General features: G+C 29.5%; 1 protein-coding gene across 5 annotated transcripts in view; it reads left to right on the plus strand.

The window, feature by feature from the left end:
- LOC107455242 (neuropeptide CCHamide-1 receptor-like) overlaps positions 1-11,539 on the plus strand; it is a 323,522-nt gene extending 311,983 nt beyond the window's left edge. For all 5 annotated transcript variants that reach the window (XM_071187546.1, XM_071187544.1, XM_071187545.1 and 2 more), the window contains one exon: positions 9,805-11,539. In XM_071187546.1, the coding sequence (XP_071043647.1) occupies positions 10,107-11,270 (1,164 nt within the window). In that variant the 5' untranslated portion in view covers positions 9,805-10,106 and the 3' untranslated portion in view covers positions 11,271-11,539. The remainder of the gene's footprint in view (positions 1-9,804) is intronic.
- Positions 11,540-11,794: the final 255 nt, after the last annotated feature.

Raw genomic sequence — 11,794 nt, forward strand, 5'->3', positions numbered from 1 at the left:
AATCGCAATAATTAGAGAACAAATTAAGGTAAAATGTTTTCAGAAAACTGCAACTACAGGGATTTTAATTTAAAATAAACTCAATTTCGAAAAATTTGTCCAAAATCAAGTTTTTTCACTTGTCAAATACCTTACAAAATTAATGTAACTTGACAAAAAATTGCCAGCTAAAATATTACGTGCGTGCGAAGTTACATCAAAAGAACTACATGCTTATAAACTCAGATGATGACTCCAGACCTAAGTCTTTAGTCTTTAAGTTCTCCTGCCTGCCAATAAAGCACCGTTTCTGAGATGCCAAACAAGATGGTCTCGATTCATTACATAAGATTACTAATAGGCAGTCAGCTTTCGGAAAAAATTCTACTACGCCCTGTCAGACAATTTTTGTAACTGAGCTTTCGGTTAAAACAATTAATGCCACTAGACAAAAATTGCGTGCTAAAATATTATGTGTATGCAAAGTTACATCAGTTGCATTACATACTGCTAAAATCAGTTGATGGCTCAGGGCAGGTTTTTATCAAGTCGGAAGGCGAAAATGTGTACGCATAAATATGAAATTTTAGTAAAATGTCAGTAATAAAAAGCTCTAAAAGTAATTAATATCACGTAAAAAACAGTGCGTATACAGATTGTTCAGCACTATAAAAAAAAGTCCAGATCAGATCAAATTATGGTAAAAAATGGGTGACAGTACCAGTACCATATCCAGTATTTTACCATAAAGTTTTACGAAACATAAAATCAGATATACCGTAACTTTTACTGTAATATTTTTCTGAGTATCACTGTACTTAAATCAATATTACTGTAAAAATTAGGACATAAAAGTTTTTACGGATGCTGCATTTAAGGTGTCAGTACTTTTTACTGGAATTTTATCCAGAATTTTTTGCAGTGTAGTGAGTTTTAGACGAAATATCCTGAATTTTAAAAATCTGAATTGTAAGATACAATTGAAACTAGTATTTAACTTTAACAGTTTGAAACTATTAACAATTGTTATCCACCCCACTTAACAATTCTAACAAAGATGAGTTGAAATAATTGTATGAGTATTTCATCTTAAATGAATCTCCACCTTTAGCTAGAGGGCAAAGATTCTTCAGATTTTAAAAACATTAACCCCTTAGCCAATTAACTATTTTTAAGCTGAAGTTACTTCTAAGCAGTCAAACTTTAATGAATTTTCCTTAACTTTTTTTTTTAATATTTTTGCTTTTATCTAAAATACCAACGTTTACTGTAAAAAAATAGATACTCAAATTTTACGAAACTTTCTTCCTTATTGTCGAAAACGTGTCGTGGTATATGCTCCGAGCGAACATTTCGTCAACGTGACAGAATAACTATCGCCACTTCTTCGAGGAAGCAAATTTCGTCAATAGTAAAGAAATTTTTCGTCATTCTATCTTTTTACCAAAAAAATACATCGTAGTGCCTAAAGTATCAAATTTTTCTGATAACCACTTTACTATGAGCACCAGGGCACAATATAGCAGGATAAATGTCGCCATAACAACGCAAGAAAGACAGATAAAGCAGAGAGATAAATTTTACCCATGCCCGAAGCGGGACTCGAACCCTAGATCTTTCTGGCTGGGACCAACACCTTGACCATCATACAGCCCGGCCGCATGTAAACTCTCTTTATACACATAGTATCTCCAAGAGATTTTGAGAGCGCTGATTGACTTTCTCGGCATTGCCTTCTGTTACGACTTTTTGTAGCTCTTCCCCAATAACATTTCTCCGTAGTTTGTTCCCAAAATATAAATCAATCGTAAATCAGTTCTAGTATATTTCTCATGCTAATTTTAAGACAAAGATTTGCTAAAAAAATTATATAGCGTTATTAATTGTATTACATTTATTTAAATCTAATTTGCTTTAAATTTTATTCTAATTTTTTTCTTTATTTGTTTAAAATATTTTTTGTACGTTTCAGTATAATATTTTTTAATATTAATGTTATGAATTTCTGGCAAATGCAAGGTAAACAATCATGTTTTGGTAAAACATCTAATTAGTGTAATAATAATTATTAAACATAAATTAAAGTTTTATTAGCTAGATTTTATGTAACATAAATATATATATAAGAATTGATTAATATTCAAATTGAATAGTATTATGAATAGCCTTATGCACTTAGAAATTAAAATCTCTTACTTAAATTTATTAGTATGATTGCAGAACCACTCAGTTAAATTTGAATTTATTATATGAGATTTTAAAATGTATGTAAATGAATTTTTAAAATTATGTTTGATTATTTGAAAAAGATTTTATCATATCTAAGAGGAAAATATTCTGAAATGTTAAAAAAAATGAAATTACAATTCAGCAAAAAAATTTTAGAATATCTATAATAAAATTTATTTTCTAACGAGTATCATATAACAAGTTTATAAAGTACAATAATCTGATTTCCTTGTTGATTTTTTGTTCAACTTCACTTTTATAGACATTGTTGCTTGACAATCAGAATTTTTTGAAAAACTTCTTTTATATTTCTCCTGCGGCACTTTCATAGACGCACTGTGGTGACAAACAAATACTTTCCTGCAATTAAATAATAAAAAAATATTTACAATCCAATGTATATGTTCCAGAAATAAAAGATGGAATTTTTTGCAAATTTATTCTTTCATTACTCATGGTATTAATTTAATGGACAATTCATAATCATTAACTTTTATTTTGATGGGAATTATGCAATCAAAAATTAATAAAATAAGCATCTTAAAAGACAATTGCTTGACTTTTTAGATGTCAATTAATTGTTTTTCGGTATTACAAAAGATTTAACAAATAAAAAAAAACATTAAAATTAAGTTATAAATAGGCAGGCATAATGCAGATCTTTTAGTTTTAATTTATAATAATAGATAGCTCCACTAATAAATCTTAAATTTAAAATTTTGTAATTTAATTTTAGTAATCCACAAGAAATAAATAAAATATTAATTTAATTCTTTGAGCATTAATTTAATTAAATAAATATCAAGTGAAAATTATTTAGTTTTTTCAATGTTATTCAATAAATCAGAGGGATATTAGCTTCATAAGAATTCATGCATGTAATAATCATAAATTTAAAGAAAAGAGCAATTCTCCCATAAAAATTAAATACAAAAGTTTTCTTAAAATAACAAAACTAGTTACTTACCTACAAACAAATCTGTGTCCATGAGGTTTGGAAGTTCTAGAATTCCATTTCGTATTGGTAAGTTCCCCAAATTCTATTACCCACTTGTTGTAATCGTCTAAATTTAGAACATTGCTTCTAAGGGTAATGGTATTTGAGGAAATATATTCTACTTCATTTTTAAATGAAGAAGGCAGTTTTTCTGTTGGAAAAACTGACATTGTGCACAAAAGCTGGAGTATAGAAATCGCTCTATGCTGAAAATAACAAGCACGGCAGAATGAAATAGCCATACGTCACAGAAGGCAATGCCGAGAAAGCCAATCAGCGCTCTCAACATCTCTTGGGGATACTATGTGTGTAAAGAGAGTTTACATGCAGCCCGGCCGGCTTATTTCTTTCCGTTATTTTCAATAGTCTAGTCTTCATCCTAGTTTCGCTATTGTAGTTAACACTCTCCTTCAATGCTCTACGATGAAGTTTCAAGTTGCGAAAACATATTCGTCACACATTTAAGAGTTCCCGTTTCCTTATTAAACACGTGATTTCGTGACGAAATAATTCTCAAAATTAACGAAATACAACTCAAGGGTTGCTGAATCGCAAAAGAGAAAGTTTTATTTCTGAGAGTTTTTTTTCTTCCAGTTAAGTTACTTTTTCATCGCAGTTGTTGGTCTCATTTGCTAGTAAACGAATGTTTATAGAGAGAGTGTCGTCTAGAAGTTGATTAGTGTTATAAGCAGAAGCTAAGTGGTTTATTTAACTTTCTTTTTTTAATTTGTGCATTAAAACTGCTTTTGTTTATTCATTCACAAAAAAAAAGTATGAAAAGGAGAAGTGAATAGAATAACATCGAAAAGAGGAAAGAGAGAATAAAAAAGAATGAAATTAAAAAAAATAGAATAAATGTTTAAAGAGCACAATTTATATAATTTAAAAGACCTTAAAAAATTAAAATATTTGCAAGTCTGTAATAAGCAATTAAACAATATTTAATTAAAATCACATTTTTCGTTTTAATAAATAGCAATCGTTAAAAATAAATGTTATCGAAGTCAAATTTATTAATAAAGTATCGCGTTAAACCTTTGAAGATTTATTATAATAATTATAAATAAACTGCATATGATATAGCACAATCTATTAAAAGCGTATAATCAGCAAACGGGAAAGAAAATTCAGGAAATATTTCAGTTCTAGTTACTTCAAGCGATATTGTAATAATGATAAATTACGCATGGGTTATTAATTTGAGTAACGTTACGTTGAAAATTTCCCTCATTACATAAACTTTAAAATGAAAAGTCACAAAATTAAAAATAATTTCTACTGACAAGGGAATAATAGAGTTAAACGCACGTCATTTTGGGGAAAAAAAATATTATAATGAATAAACTTGTTAAGAAACCCCGTTGATTTACGATCATTAAAAAAGGGGGAAAAAGAAAAGAAATAACGTTCAAGTACTCCGGTGTTGATTTATCTTATGTAGTTGCTTTCAGGAAGCTATATAAAGAAAAAAACACTGAATAAATACCTTTTGAACTGTTTTTGTATACAACGATTAAAAATTAGCAAGTAGAAATAAAAACATGGTTAAATGAAGTTATTGCTCACGGCAAGAAGTTATTGTTTCTTACTCTTAAAGTAAAGTGAAGTGTAAAAAATTTAATTATTTTGTACCTTTAAAAAGCCTAATATTGCCATTACTTTTAAACACCATTTGAAAATTATATTTATTTATTCACTTAAAAAATTAGAACAAGAAAAAAGCTCTAAATAAGAAAAAAATTCGAAATAAATTAGTTTAGTTACACAAATTAGTAATACGTACTTGAACATTTCTTACAAAGAATTTCATTTCAATAATTGTAAGCTTTAATAATGAAAGATAAGATTCAATATCTTAAAGGAAAAGTGAAAAAATTTTGCTAAGTCATTTTATTTAACTTTAAAACTGATGCATTATTTGGTATCATAACTAATTATTTATTTAACAAATATAACTTTAAGCTATTGTAAAAAGTAATTATTACATTGATATTGTATTTACATCAAAAATAATGGTTGTTACACTAGAATATGGGACAAAAAATTTTATTATCGTAATTCAATAACACTTTTGTTTTTTTTCTTGCTTAAATAATATTTTGCAACCCCTCATACATTTTTCTGAATATATATTTCAATTTTATAAGTTGTTTGGTACATATACAGTGCGTAAAATAAAAAAGGGACCTCCCTGAATATCTAATGATTTATCAGATCTTCACGTTCTAGGAGTCAATCTTAATGGTTTGAGGCGGTGACTTCAAGTGTGCCAATTAATTGGTGCAAATGATATTTTAAGTTACGAAATTGGTCACGAAAACGTACTTTCTCCGAATAAACATAATTTTTTTCGACGGATTTGGAATCTTGACCCCCAAAATAGAAGGGGTAGCCACAATCTGAGAAATATGGTCATTATAGTTTGGCCAGGAGAACGATCCAAAGTTTGGACCCTCTAATGTTAATTTTATTTTTTTGTGTATTTCACCATATCTCGAGAAAGTTTTAAACGAATTGAAAAATCTTTACACACAGTTATAAAATTCGTTTATCCAAAGATAATTCTATGAAAAATATAATTTTTAGTAAATATTTATTATTTTATTTAATAGTGGTTGAAAATGTTTTGAATTGTTGTTTATAAAATTTTTTACATAGTTTTAAAGAATGTAATTTTACATGGCAAAACACAAAATTTGAACGAAATCGATCGAATAGTTTCCAAGAAATCGAATTTTAAAAATATTCGAATATTTAGAAAGCAATTTCTCAGGTACTATTCGACCGATTTTGCTTAAATTTTGTATTTTACAATGCAAAATTACATCTTTTAAAACAATTTAAAAAATGTTATACCTTACAATTTAAAATTCTTTTCGACTATTATTAAATAAAATAATTAAAAACAATAAATATTTACTAAAAGTCATATTTTGCGTGGAATTATCTTTGAATAAACGAATTTTATAGTTTTGTGCAAAACTGTTTCGATTTGCTTGAAAAGTTTTCGAGATATGGCGAAATAGGCAAAAAATAAAATTAACATTAAAGTCTCCAAAGTTTGGACCACTCTTCTGACCAAACTATGGGGACCATATTTCCCAGATTGTAGCTAGCCCCTATATTTCGGGGGTCAGAAATCAGAATCCGCCAAAAAAAAAGGTATGTTTATTCAGCGAAAGTACGTTTTTGTGTCTGATTTCGTAATTTAAAATATCATCTGTACTAATTATTTAGCATATTTTTGGACACTCCCTCTAACTATTAAGATTGAGTCCTAGAAAGTGAAGATCCGATCTTTAGATCAAAAGTTATTCAGCTGGTGATCCGTTTTCCTTTTTTTTAGGGGGGGGGGCACTGTTCACGTAAACTGTTTGTCGTATGTTTTGCTCCGGATTCTAAAAGTACATAATAAAAGCTTCCCTGTCATCCGTATATTTCTATTTAATCTTAACACTTTAGCAAAATATTTTATTTTTGATGATGGTTTCTGTAAATAATTATTAAAAAGCTATAAACAAATTACAAACATTAGAAAATTGCAAAATTTTTATACTTACTGTTATCCAACCTGTTTAAATATAACCAAATAATTTGTTATTAAACTGTGTTATCAAAAATAGAAACTTAAGGTTGCTAACCTGATATATTAGTGTCTTTTATAATTAATAGGCGTAAAATATTTAAAGTTTTGCCCTTAAAAATAATGATGTGCCTTTGATAATTGCATTTTTGAAAAAATAAGACTGCTAAGAAAGTTGTAAAAAATTTAAATGACCGTGTTAATTAAAATTTTTTGATTATCGTGAATTAATTTCAATGCCCAGAACTTTCAAATATTGACAGTAGTTATCTGATTTTGATTGTAAGAAGATATGTAGTCAAATTAAACTTGCCTAGCAACAATTTTATTTTGACTCTAGTTTGGCTCAAAATATCTCATTACGGGTCCCATATGAACATGCATTGAGGAACAATATTGGGATGTCTAGATTTTTTAATATTGGTCCTATATAGGGCCAATATCAGCCTTTATAAGACCACTATAGAGCCGATATTTTCTAAAAAATTATTATAAAATATCGGGTGAATCTGACAATTCTACATGGGACCAATATCGGAAAAGTAACGGAACTTTTAACCTTTATTGAGACAATATTCGTGAATATTGGTTCAATGAGGATCCAAGTTATTTTGCTGATAGGGTAGAAGCAAAGGTCTAATCAGTCATACTTGAAAGTTTTATGGCCTTATTTTTTTCTCTAAAATTTTAAAACAACGTTAATTTATGTCAGAATTTGTAAGATCGTGTGTAATGTATTGTGCTTATAACGGTCCCGCAGTTGACTAACGGTTTCCAGAAGATCACTGAAGTGAAGCATCATTAGCTGCGGTCAGTGGTGTTCACTTCGATCAGCCTGCTAAGCGACCGAAGGTGTGCGCTATTAATCCTCGCTACCGTAAAGTGCTCGACTTCGAACGTCGGGCTACCGAAGCAGAGGGGCCATTTCCTCTGCAGAGGTTTAAAATTGTGATGACATGTCTTCGGATCCTCCTCAGGGATGTTTCCAAAACCGTCAACATGACCCATTGTGTAGCTCCTGTGCCACGTAAATATACTACTACTACTACTGTGCTTATACCATTGCAAAATCATCAGCGATTGTTATCTTTTAATAGCTACAAAAAGTTACATTTATCACAGGTAATATATATGAAATTTAGATGATGAAACAATGATTTAAAATCATTTTTTCACTGTAATATTTCATTGTCACTGAATAATTAATACTGAGGTTTTATTAATTAGCATTAATACTGATTTGTCGGCAGAAATAAAGAAATGAAGATTGTAAATAACTCTAGGATTTATCATATTGTAAAAAAAATAATTAGAGTTATTCATTGCATTGATATTATTATCAGTAAATTGTTTAAAATAAGAATTATTATACATGCATCTGCAATGATTATTATACATCTACTCATAACTACTACTACTCCTAACTATTTCTACTACTACTACTCTACTACTACTTATAAATACATATATCTAACTATCACTAGCTTCAAGCCTTAACTTGAGGCACCATTTCTAACCTTCATTTTTTTTTTTTCAAAACAGTTTTATGTGTTCAAATTCAGAATATTTCAGTTTAACGTGCGTGACCTTTAAGCTCACCAGATCTCAAGGAAAGTATTTCTGAAATTTTACGTGAAAACATTGATGCACAAAAGATGCTTGTTAGTTGCCGGCAGGATTCGAACGAAGGAACGAAGGTCGTAGTAGAATACATCTACCTTCAAGGTTGTACACTCCAGTCCAAAGTGAGTTAGGAGACTTTATATAGTGGCGACCGCGACACATCATGGCATACATTCCATTCGCTTAAAAGTTTTTAAGATGTTGCAAATTAAGCAAAAAAATGAAATTAAAATTACTGATCACACGACTAAGCTATTGGGAGAATATTTTCAAAATTGCAATGCTTTGTGTCATTGAAGTTGGAAATTAGAATGTCATGTCATTGCGGCGGCCACTATATAAAGCTTCTCAACTTTCTCTGGAATGTGCTCAACAACTATGACAGTTAGAGCATCTAATTACAATCCCGGAAGTCCTTGGTTCGAATTCTACCGGCATCCAACTAACATTTCTCTCTCCACATGACTTTAGAGACTGCGCATTTTGCTCAAAAAGGAGTATAGATTGTTTCAATTTTGAATACATGGGTTTTCAAATTCGACTATCTTTGTTTCGGAGATATTTCAACGCATTTTTGCTCAATTTTAAGAGACCGTATTTAACAATCTATATTTCTTACATGTTACCAATAAGTTATTTCCTTGAACGTCCAATATTTTAATACATTTTTGATCAATTTTAAGAAACCGTATTTTACAATCTATATTTCTTACATGTTACCAATAAACTATTTCCTTAAACATATGTGCGCAAGAAAATACATGTAATTGAAAACTTAACATTATAATCATTTCAGCAACTTAAAATTGATTTTTTTACGTGTACTTATGAACCTATTTGTTATGAAAGTTCTGAATTGTTCTTCCATGTGATCAAGTGACAAAGGTATAAATTTTATTAATATTTTATCAATTAAAGAAAATTCTAATACATATTATATAGCACTGAAATTTTCCTAAACATTCTTTGCTGAACTTATGAAAAGTCCATATTAGGATTTAATATAATTTTCTATAATATTTTATAAATTCAGTGAAATTCTAGTACATATTATTATAGCATAGAAGGTTTCCTAAATCTTTTTTGTTGAACTTATGAAGAATTCATATTGGGATTTAATAACCCTCCTATGCAAATTTGACTTATTTAAGAGGTGAACACATAAGATAGATAATTAATCAGGTCGAAGGTTTCGCTATCTTATTATATAGGATAAATATGGTTCTTGATAATTGAGGTCGAAAACGACGGGTAGTATATTTATTTACAAGGCTGTTCAACTTGACAGGTTTCTCTAGTACTATTTGCACTTCCTTTTTCGTTAACATCTTTCAAATATTCTAAATGTAGAAATACTTTTAATTTTGTTTTTAGTGTTTTCTTTTTTTTTCAGGAACAACGATATTTTCCATAACAGCATCAGAAAATAACAAAACCTCATTAAAACTATTTGAATATTTTGAAACTGCTTAGACAAAAGCATTTCTCCACGACGCAATGCACCGATTAGAGTGAGTTTGTGTAAATAATTTAGGACTTCCCATATTTTCAGAGGACAGCAAAAAAAACTAAATAAAAATATGTAGAAAAGAAGACAGCAACCTTTATATATCAACGTGTAAGTATTTTCATTAAGAGAAGAAAATAAAATTTCTAACTTTAAATATCAGTATTTAATAACCCTCGTGAAAAAAAATGTTCGAAAAAGATTATTCTGATAACACTTTATATGAAATGTATCCAACAAATCTTCCTTTCATAAATTTTTCAAACATGATATTGACAATTAATAACAGTTTCGACGAAAATAAAACAGAGAATTCAACAGTGTATGTACCATACGTAGAAAGAGTTGAAACATATATGGTCCCAGCTGTTTTTGCAATCGTTTTCATAGTTGGTCTATTAGGAAATGGCACTTTAATCAGTATTTTTCTGCTGCACAAAAGCATGCGAACAATCCCTAACACTTACATTATGAGCTTAGCAGTTGGAGATTTTATTTTGCTGGTAGGTACTGTTCCTTTCATAAGTACTATTTATACTTTTGAAAGTTGGCCGTATGGAGAATTTATTTGCAAACTTAGTGAATTTTTGAAAGATGTTTCAATGGGTGTAACAGTGTACACTCTGGCAATGCTTAGTTACGACAGATATGTCGCCATTGTTAAACCAATGAAAAAACATACTGGCAGGAATGCCAAAACCATGACTATTCTAGTCGCTTTTGGAATTTGGATTGTTTCTATCATTTTAGCAATTCCTGGGGCATATTTTTCTTTTATCTGGGAGTACTCTGTTAAAAAAGAGCATACAATATATGTTTGCTATCCTTTTCCACATCATTTGAGGCCCTGGTATCCCCGTCTCGTGGTCCTTACTAAATTTTTATTGCTTTATGGCATACCTTTGATTCTGATTGGCTCTTTTTACGTTTTGATCGCCTGGCATTTAATTAGAAGCTCGAGGAATAATCTTGGACAAAATCCAAGTCACGTGAAGCAGCTACGATCTAGAACAAAAGTAGCAAAAATTGTTTTAAATTTTGTTGTTATTTTCGCAGTCTGTTTCTTTCCGAGTCATATATTTCTTATATGGTATTATTTCGATGAGAATCCTAATGATCATTATAATGAGTATTGGCACTGTTTTAAAATAATTGGATATGTTTTAACATTCGCTAACAGTTGCTTGAATCCTATAGCACTCTATTTTATCAGCAGTGTATTTCGAAATTATTTTAAGCGGTACTTATTTTGCTGTTTTTGTAAACCAGTCGAAATAAGAAGGGAAACTCTATCCGCGCATAGCTCTGCAATTGTGAGGAGAAATATTGTAGTTGCATTAAATGAGGTGTAACAAAAGAATTAATTTCCATGTATTATATCTATTTGTTGTGATTGTACTGTGAATTAATGTTCAATGTTATAAAAATTAATGCGAGATTGTATACTGTGAATTAATATTTAATATTATAAAAATTAATGTGAGATTGTATGCTGTGAATTAATGTTTAATATTATGAAAATTAATATGAGATTGTATACTGTGAATTAATGTTTAATATTATGAGAATCATTATGAATAATGTAAAGCAAAAAATAAATCTTTAAAATATGCGTATGTCATCATTTGTGTTAGATGTATTATGCTATCGCACATATGTAATCGAAGATTTCCCAATAGAGTTTTGGGAGCCATGGTGGCTCAGGGGATAGAGTGGCCACCTTCAAATAAAGGTGAACCGAATCCCGACAATAGCTGGTTGATTTGAATTGCACACCCGGCTCTCACCGACCACAGTGATAACGTAAAATATTCTCAGTGGTAGACGGATCAGAGTCCCCTTGCCATCAGGCTAAACATGGGAAATTTTCGTGGTT

Source organism: Parasteatoda tepidariorum, chromosome X1 (genome assembly GCF_043381705.1).
Source record: "Parasteatoda tepidariorum isolate YZ-2023 chromosome X1, CAS_Ptep_4.0, whole genome shotgun sequence".
Lineage (NCBI taxonomy): Eukaryota > Metazoa > Arthropoda > Arachnida > Araneae > Theridiidae > Parasteatoda > Parasteatoda tepidariorum.